Raw genomic sequence first — 9,837 nt, 5'->3', positions numbered from 1 at the left:
ACACACACACACACACACACACACTTTGTGCTGCTTTTCCTATGCAGTTGCTGAATTTTAAAAAAAAAACTTGGGGTAAAAAAAAATTTAAGTCACCAGAGCACAGTTAAAAAACTGCAGAGATCATTATGTAGAAACAAATATATTGAGATTAGGCTAAAAAGGCTGAAGGTATTTTCACATTGAGGCATAGCATAAGGGGAATTGCTCATGTTGCACAAGAAGCTTTTATTTCTCCACACAGTGTAGGAGAACTATGGGGAAAAGCCTTAACCCCATAGTTCTCCTTTAAGTCGTGACCCAAGTCACACTGCAATGCATTGCGGCACCACATGTTCCGGTGCGGGCGATCAAACATGTGGGAGGTGTGTTTGGGGTACCATTCAAATGAATGGCAATGCACCTCCCACACCAGAATGCCCATTAGGTGCGATTGCATGTAAAGTGCATTAAAGCACATAGGACTGGGACTGTGCGATTAATGCACTGTACTAGTGTGAACGGGCCCTCAAAAACACTTCAAGACCAAGTGTTTAGACCCCCTTCCTGGCCAGGCCATTTTTCAGTCTTCAGCGCTGCGGTACTTTGACTGACATTTATTCCGTCATGCAACGCTGTACTGAAATGAATTTTATACAATTTTCTGGGGACAGGTAGAGCTTTGTTTTGGTGGTATTTATTCACCACTACGGGTTTTATTTTTTTACTATAATTAGGAAAAATTACTGAAATTTTTTTTTTACATTATGTCAGGAAACATTTATTATTAGCCAGTTTTTTGGTAAAATATAAAAGACGGGGTCACGTCGGGTAAATAGACACCAAACATGTCAAGCTTTAAAATTGCGCGCACCAGCGAAATCGCTGAAAACTACCATACCCAAAATTGGCCATAGGTGACACTTTAAAAGCTTTTACAGCTCATCAGTTTAGTGTTATCAGTGATTGATGGCCCTAGAATGATTACTCTCACTGTGACGTTTGCGGCGATATGTAACATATGCGGCGTATTGGGCACAATCGTCGTTTTTGCACGTATGCGCCCCGACGCATGTTTGCATGCGTGTATGTATGGGTGGGGACTTTAAAAACAATTTTTGTTTTTTATTCTTTTTCATGTGTAACTTTACATTTTTTGGGGGGGGAACTAACTTTTTTTTTTCCTCTCACTAAACTTTATTGCTATCATATACGGGGGCTAATAAAACTCCCCTATGTGATAGCAAAATATGTGACAGGTCCTCTTTATGGATACATCAGGGGTCTCCAAGACCCCTAATGTCACCTAGGACCCCCCAAAAGAAGCAGGTGAGGCACAGATCTGCTCCATCAGCTTCTGAAACTGGAGAGTGGCACAAGAATGCGGAAGTGATGTAATATACAACACTTCCGCATTCTTGAAGCGGAGAGGGGACCGGAGGGAGCTCGTGTACAGATCTCCCTCTGATCCCCGGACTCGCACCGTGCACAGCGGAGCACGGGACCAGCGATCGTTACCCCATACAAGCGAGTCTGAGGGGACGTCTAAAAGACGCCCGCTCAGATCTAGAGAGCTCCTGGCCCGCCGTTTTTTTTACAACGGCCGGCCGGGAGGTAGTTAAGGTCCACCCAGTCTCCCTAATTTACGAGTACTGGAGAGGATCCTCAGCCTAAAGTCCAGTGGGGCTGCTGTGCTGTGTCGGAGCTCTATCCATATGTGCATTGCTTGTACAGCTCCCTTGCATGCCCTGTAGAGGTGCCGGGAGCCAGAATGTGGTGTCCCTCCGGTCCAGGCACCTCTACAGGACATGCGAGGGAGCTGCAAGCAATGCACGTATGGATGGATGGAGCTCCCCTGCAGCTATAGCCCCAACCCACCTTAAGGTGACACACTGTGTCGGGCAGCATATTTTGAATGCTGCTTGGTGGGAGAACTGACTGTGTTGCGCTAGGAAGAGTCTGAGGAGCCTCTTACCTGGAAAAGTGGAAGGCACACAGCGACCCACTGAACACGGGGTCGCAACCCACTTTAGGGTCACGACCCACCAGTTGAGAACCAAGGATCTAGACTATAACGTACAATGACAGCTTGATTTATAAACCCCAAATGAAAGGTGAAGCAGGGGTGTGGAATTCGTATCGCCCGACACATTTAGTTCCGGGCGCCGGGCAAGTGTTTTTTTTTCTACTATTATAGCCCTGCTACAGACTACGTGTTTTTTTCTTTCTTAAATGAGCGTCGAGAGCAGCGCTGCGAGAGGGGGGCGTGGAGGGCCGAGAGCGTGGAGCCGTGACAGAGCAGTGACAAAGCCGGACGGTGGAGCTGTGACAGGCTCTGTCACCTCCCTCAGCCTCTGTCCCCGGCAGCCGCTGCTCATTCCTGTCACTGGAGTTCTAGCACAGAGCTGTGCTAGAACTCCTGTGTTGGAGGTGGCAGGGTCAATAAAGACTACCTGTCTCCTCCAAATGCTATCACACAGGGGATTATTATTCCCTGCGTGATAGCAATACAGTTAAGTTTTAAAAAAAAATAGTTGAAAAGAAAAAGTAAAATATTAAAAATGTAACTAAATAAAAACAAATGAAACATTTTTACAAAGTAAATACAAATTTAAAAAAATTAAAACCAGCCCCACTGCCCCATCTGCATGCAAATAAACGTGCAGTGTTTTCAACTGCAATCGTGTGCAACTGATCGGGCAGAGCAGTATTGCAGCAGGAAAACGCGCAATCTGCCTGGCATGACTGGGGTGCCATTAGAAAATAATGGCACTGCCAGCGCGATCGGCAGGGGTGTGCGATCCGTGACTGCCCGGTCATCGCGCACAAAACCGAGCAGATGGCTGGGTGGTCACAGAATCGCACACCACCACCGATCGTGCTGTCAGTGCCATTTTCTAATGGCACCCCAGTCGTGCCAGGCAGATTGCGCGTTTTCCTGCTGCAATACCGCCCGGGCGATCCCACACGATCACGGTTAAAAACACTGCGCGGTGCAGGTCGTGAAAATAGGTACATCTACCTTTTTTTTCAGCGATTGCCACGCAGATGTAACCCCATACATGCGGATGCAACCGCACACGTTCGCACCAAACGTAAGGGTATATTCACTTTCCCAAGTAATTTGGGAAAATGGAATTACCCGCACAAATCTCCCTCCCACTATACTTACCTTTCGGCAAACGGTCCTTCCCATCCACCAGTACGGGTGTACTACTATCTGCACCTGTTCCATGTATTCTGAATTTCGCTCGCAAATTGCAAGCACTCGTTGGTCAACGCAGTGACCTGACGGCACTGACCAATGAGAAGCGCTTCTTAGCACTGCTAAATACGATTTTGGTTAAAATTATTTTTTTTGTATCAGGACAAGTAGATTGTCATGAGGGACAAGTAGATTCGGCACCCGCTTTAGTTCTTGGACAAGTAGTTTTTCAAAAATGTCCACACCCCTGTGAAGGCGTTGCCAACAGCTACCAAACTTCAGGTGACCTTAGCTTCTTTTTTTTTTTTGTGAACCTGCCCTGGAGAAAATAATTTACACAAAATGTGTATTTTTGGTAAATCAGGCCCAACGATAAAATAATACCATAATGCAGGACTAAACCACAAACAGTTCATATGAGGTTAACACATACTGTATGGAGTATTCTGGTATATTACCTTGAATGGAATCTGAATTTATTAATCCAACACCCTGGGCAGTCAAGAATAAAGAATGCTAGCAAAGAGAAAAGCTCAGCAGGCATGACAATCTGCTTTCCACCAAATGCCCCCAATGACATTACCCAAGCATGGACCAGCTGAGAGCCTGACACAGATTCCAGCAAAGAGAAATGCTCCTGAGCAAACTTGCCGGATAGTCTCATCTGCTCAGTTGGCCTGCATCTTTCCGGGGGGATTCTCTCAGGAGTTGTGACCGGTTGTCCTATTTATATACCATTAGCCTGTGATCAGCTTTAACATGCTATAAACTGTACTCTTCTCTTGCTCCACCCTACTTGTTATGGTGCCCATGTAAATTTACTCTGCCTTTTTTGTATTCTGTACCTTTGATGCTTTTGAAACATTTTAAATAAAAGAAAAAAAGAAGAAGAAGAAGAAGATCAACATTGGGCTGGCCCCTTCTATACACCAAAGGGTTTTTACAACACTTTAGGTTGTGATAGAAATGAACAAATCTAGAATTGAAGTGCCACACCTTGATATTCAAGACCAGATTCCAAAGACAGGTTGGCTCACCCAGCTTCCTATTGCTGTCTGTGCACCAACCCTGCTGAAATTTCTCCTACCTTCCTGCCACCATGACAACATTGCAACCAGTAAACAAGAAGTTAGTGTAAATTGGCCCATCAGAACCAGAAATTGCAATAAACTTACAGTCGCAACTAATGATTATTTTCATAATTTATTAGTTGAGCTGTTTCTTTTCCCCGATTGGTAGGATAAAAAAAAAAAACATTTTATTTAAAATACACAATAGAGCCGGTAGATGTACACAGCAGGTAGAGGGCAGGTGCAATAGCCAGCCTGTTATTGGACATTTCAATTTGAAATAGAAGGCTGGTTATTGCACCCTCCCACTGCCTGCTGTCAATCAGCAGAGAAGAGACCTGAAGGGGGGAGGGTAGGTTTGGGGAGCGGGGGTCTGTGTCCCCTCAATTCCCCAGAGGGAGCAGTGGGGATCGGAGGGCCACACAGAACCGATGAAACACTGGTTCTCAGCGCGAAGGAGAGAACTAGGGATCCACACCAACTAAATTGATTAGTTGGTTGCAGCCCTAATATAAACTAGCAATGGATTTGCAGTGTGTCCAGATGTGGTCACCCACAGGGGAATCACAATTACATGCAAAAAGCTGTGGGTGGTGGCAGCTGTCATTGCATTGTACATCGCCTCACACCCGCAGAAGATTGCTTGGGTCTCATGGAGGAATTTGCGAGACTCATGCAATCAGTCACATTCGCAGGTGTGAATGGGGCCGTATGTTCCTGGCCTCCTATAGAAGAGGCTGCCACACTAAGAATGCTGTGAAATTCAGGAATTCGCATAGAGATCTGATAAAAAACAAACATGCAATTATACAGAATTTAAGCTTAAAAACCACAGTTAAAAGGTTACAACAATGAGGTACATATCCTTTCACATATTAACTACATTGGCAGCATGCAAGTGTGACTGGGGAGATAGCAGAAATTTACAGCTGAAAATAAGTGATACCATTTATTGCTTGGAAAAAATAAAAGATCTTTAAAACTAGCTTTGAGGAGAACCAGTTATAAAGGTCTTCCTTGTGCAAGGCCCATAAACTGGGTGACTTTAAAAAGAACCAAACCATCTAAAAGCAGGTGTAAAAGGACTGGTGAAATTCTAATCTGAATGCCCCAGAATAATGTGTATTTAATGCCTGTGGAGACAAATCAATAATGAACTTTGATATGGGGTTTTATTTTATATTAACAGTTGCATGAACTAAGTCAGGACTTACTGACTTATCTGAATGCCATTTCCAAGTCAACATTTCCCTATGTTCAGGTTCAATATTACAAGTAATTGACACAAAGTGTCAGCACAGTACGAGACTCCTGGATTCATATATACGTACATGTTGAGGTTTGTGCTAGCTTCTCCTTGGTCTTCAAGGCATGTGCTCTTTCTTCCTTAAGCCTTTCATCATCTTTTAACAGAGACACCAACTGCTTGGCCTTTTCTCGGACATTCACACCTTGATCCTTCCCATCTCTGTCCACATATTGGAAATCTTTCAGTGTCTGAATAGCATATATGTTTTCCTTACATTGCTGTGCGACCCGCTCAGAGCCTGTTTTTATTAAGTACTCCATTAGCGTCATAGCCTGAAATTGAAAAAATGATTACTGGAATTAAATATGAAGAAAAAAAAAAAAAGGAGGACGCAATTGCCATTTACACAAGAATGCAAGGGGCAGCTTAAGCTAAACTGCTGAAAACGTATGCGGGATGAGAGGGTTACCAATTGTACCTGAAAAAGTTTGCAAAAGTACACATGGTTTTAATGCACCCAGCCATGATAGGCTATATGCTCACATAGTATGATTAGGGAGCAACAATTGACAAAAGCCCAGTTGTGCAACCCCTATGCTTCCACTCATCCTTCCAGGATGGGAATGACAAGTGCTACTAAGCTATTCCTGATAGCAGGGGCCTCCCATGCCGTTTACAGCCTTGGTGCATGAATCTTACACATGTCTGTGCAGTAACGACCCTTAGACATGAATAGGCCGTTGGAGTAAGGCTCCATACAAGGATGTAGAAACCATGAGAGGCATTTGATGTCAGAAAGAGGAAAGCATGCATCAGGGTAGGTGGGTGAGTGGGCGTAACTTTAATTTTAATGCAAACCAATGCTTTTTTTTCCAAAAGATACATAGGATGAATCTATAGGCAAAGCAGGAAACAAGGTAGTAAGTAGTGTGGAAGATCTCATTGGAGTAATTACATTCGAAGGTGTACTTCAGGGAAAAATATAAAAAGGAAGATGCAGGCCATAAGTTCCAGAAGGCTTTGGGTCGGCATATAGGAAGACAGGTAGCTCAGAAGCATAATGTACACACTTCAGTGACTCCTGCTTACCAGATGTGAGTGGTGTTGCCTTTATTATCAGTTCTATTTGGAGATGTACTTTATCATTAAAACAGAAAATGAGAACGTATTCTTACTTTATACACATGCCTCCAGTTTTTCCCATGATCATTAAGACGCTTCCATATCATGCTCATGATTTCAGAGAATGCCACAACATTGTAGGTGAGATCTGCAATCTCAGACATAAGAGAGCTGGATGGACCCCATGGATCGTTCGATGTAGCTTCCCTCACTTTGATTTCAGCTTCAGAATAATTGTGGACTATATTTTTCATCTGCCGGCGCAGCGAGGAGGTAGACATGTTGGTTGTTTTTGTGACAGGTGGCAGTAAGGAAAGACGACTGGAACACTTAATATAGTTTTTTTTATATATATTATTAGTTTAAAGAACAAAAGTTCCTTCAAATTCTGAAGATTGTCAACAGCAGAACCCAAGTAGAATGCCTTCAATAGTGGAAACAAGACACTTAGGACATCCAAGGTCAATACCACGTCCCCTTTTAGGTGTGCCAAGATGTCCAGATATGCTCTCCAGCAGCGTACAATCCTGGCATTGTGAATGCACTAGAGAAACATCTGAAAAACAAGGACAATCTGTGAGCAAGCTACACATGTAGAAATAAAAGAAAATAATAATAATAATAAATGTTGAACACACACTTTAAAAAAGACTATATATACACACACAGCTTGCAGCAAGACATTTTCCTTACAGAGAAGCACTTTTTTCACCACAAGGTACCCACACACTGCATATGAGTGACTAAGACACCATTTTCTGATTCATCTCAATACCGATGAAAAATGATAAATGGAATATTAATATTATTCATTTGTTCATAAGAATAAGGGTTAAACAAGTTAAATAAACCTGATAATGTTTATTAATCTGATAAAATTAGAGACTTTGCCCCTATCCTGGTCCATATGGCTTTCGCAAGATCTGGAACTACTGTATGCAGCACTGTATAAGTACAATGTGTTCCATCAGTAGTAAACAGAGGAAGAGGAAAAGGCCATAATGTGACAGGGCTACAAGATGCGCTACAAGTCTAGAAGTCAGATGCGCTACAAGTCTAGAAGTCAGATTTACACACAAAAAATTTTATGGAAAGGAAAAAAAAAAATACTGCAAATAAGCACTTCAAATACTTGATTTTTACGTGTTTTTACCAGCAAATGTTTGGCCTACTGACAGGGTCTCTTTAATGCTCATCTTGGGGGGAAGGTCATCCATCATAATCCTCACTTCCAATCCCTCACACCAAATTCAGCAGTTTTTAATTAAATACCTTTTGAAATCTTTAATACTCACTTAACGCTGTAGTACAAATCCCTTGCCAGCGCTGCTTACGTCATCTGTCTCGTTCAAGGTTTTCCTTAAGTACGAGTTCTCATGAAGGAAATATCCCTTACATCTTATGCAGGCAATGGGTGTCATACAGAACAGGAAATTAGGGGAAATCTCCGTAATGAAGCTGCAGGCAGCATTAAAAATCTGTTCCATGATTAAACTCTTCCATACTCTACAGAACAGAAGTTGTGACTACTATTATCTTTTAATGCAACCCAATACACACATCTGTGCTCTGGGGCAACGTTGTGCCAGTCCATTGCCACTACTGTAGTGGTGTGTTAGGGTTCTGTTTAAAATAAACAGAACTTGGCTTGTGTGTTTCGGTAAAAGGTTTTAAGGGGGACTTCAAAAGAGAACTATGGGGTAAGTGCTTTTCCCCATAGTTCTCTTAAGGGTTACGGGAGGACATATACTAGCGTCCTCCCCTGACCCAAAGTTCAGTATATTGCGAGCTACAGCTCGCGTATACCGAGACCGCTGCAGCCGAGACGGACCACCAACATTACTGTCGAGATCCACCCAGCTGCGTGACAGTTGGCTCTGCCTATCTAGTGTTAGAGCCAACTGTACCCTCCCCCTTCCGTTACTCCAGTCAGTGCTGGAGGATCGGAGCGTGGAGAGGTGAATCCCTGCGGGGAGCCGTGACTGATCGGAGCATCTCTCTGCAGGGAGATGATCGGGAAGTGAGCGACAGTATGTGTTCGCTCACTTCCCGATCTATTGAGCCAACGTGACAGTTTCATTGTCACAGGTCGGCTCGAACTATGAGGATGAGTGATTTTCACTCACCTCATAGTTCGTGCCGACCTGTGACAATGAGACTGTCACAGGACGGCTCAGTAGAGCCGACCTGTGACAATGAGACTGTCACAGGACGGCTCAGTAGATCGGGAGGTGAGCGAACATATACCGGCGTTCGCTCACCTCTCAATCCTGTCACGGCTCTCTGCCGTGACAGGGGAGGGGCTGGATTCCCCCCTCCCCGCTCCGCCAGCGCTGACTGGCGGAACGGACGGGGGAGGGTACAGCTGGCTCTGCCTCTAGATGTCAGTCACGCAGCTGGGCGGATCCCGGCACAATTGTCGGGATCCGCTTCAGCGTCTCAGTATACCGCGAGCAGCTGTAGCTCGCTGTATACTGAGCCTAGGGTGAAGGGAGGACGCAAGTTGTGTCCTGCCGTTACCCTAAGGAGAACTATGGGGAAAAGACTTAACCCCATAGTTCTCCTTTAATGTGGATAGACAATTTGATATTGCAGTTTTTTTTCTTTAATGGCGATTCATGCTCAGGCTTAGGGAAAGCTCCCAGTTGCACCCAACCGCCACAGCCATTATGAGGGGTCTCTGCTGGATTGTCGCTTATCTCTTAACAGCTCAGGTCTTTCCATTTATTCCAGCTTGCAAATGTCACTACTGAAGGGCCCCAAGAGAAAGAAGCAAAATGAGAAGTAGAGCATGATGTCCACTACAGTCATGCATAGGAGAGCCATACAAGATCATGCAGCACTAAAGCTGTACAATATTTATCAGGCAAATGTTTTTGATCTACCACCTACAAACTGTACATTAAAATAGATCCACTACCTAGCTGGACCAGATGTCAATCAAATCTGTTGAACAACTAGTTGAAAGGGAGCCAGAGAAGTCAAAAGCTCTTTTAAATAGTGTCAGAGCAAACAAATCTCTGCAAAGGAACAAAGACTCTAGGGCTGCAACAACTAATCGACATAATCGATTATAATCGATTATTGAAAAAGTTGTCAACTTTTTCAATAATCGATTAATCGGCTTCCGATCAGTTGGCCCTGTTCACGGCTCCACACACGCTGCGCGCCGCACCTCTTCCCCACCTCACGCTCGCCGCTGCCAGACCCGC

General features: G+C 44.1%; 1 protein-coding gene across 9 annotated transcripts in view; it reads right to left on the bottom strand.

The window, feature by feature from the left end:
• The window catches only part of EPN1 (epsin 1), a 60,801-nt gene that overhangs the window by 27,220 nt on the left and 23,744 nt on the right, over window positions 1–9,837 (bottom strand). For all 9 annotated transcript variants that reach the window (XM_018559592.1, XM_018559595.1, XM_018559593.1 and 6 more), the window contains exons 2-3: window positions 6,679–7,181; window positions 5,586–5,835 (exon numbers count right to left, since the gene is read on the bottom strand). In XM_018559592.1, coding sequence (XP_018415094.1) covers window positions 5,586–5,835; window positions 6,679–6,906 — 478 coding nt within the window. In that variant the 5' untranslated portion in view covers window positions 6,907–7,181. The remainder of the gene's footprint in view (window positions 1–5,585; window positions 5,836–6,678; window positions 7,182–9,837) is intronic.

The sequence above is a fragment of the Nanorana parkeri genome, unplaced genomic scaffold (genome assembly GCF_000935625.1).
Source record: "Nanorana parkeri isolate BGI_ZX_2015 unplaced genomic scaffold, ASM93562v1 scaffold405, whole genome shotgun sequence".
Classification (NCBI taxonomy): Eukaryota; Metazoa; Chordata; class Amphibia; order Anura; family Dicroglossidae; genus Nanorana; species Nanorana parkeri.
The sequence above is the reverse complement of the archived record's forward strand: the minus strand, read 5'-3'. Positions and strand labels throughout refer to the sequence as shown.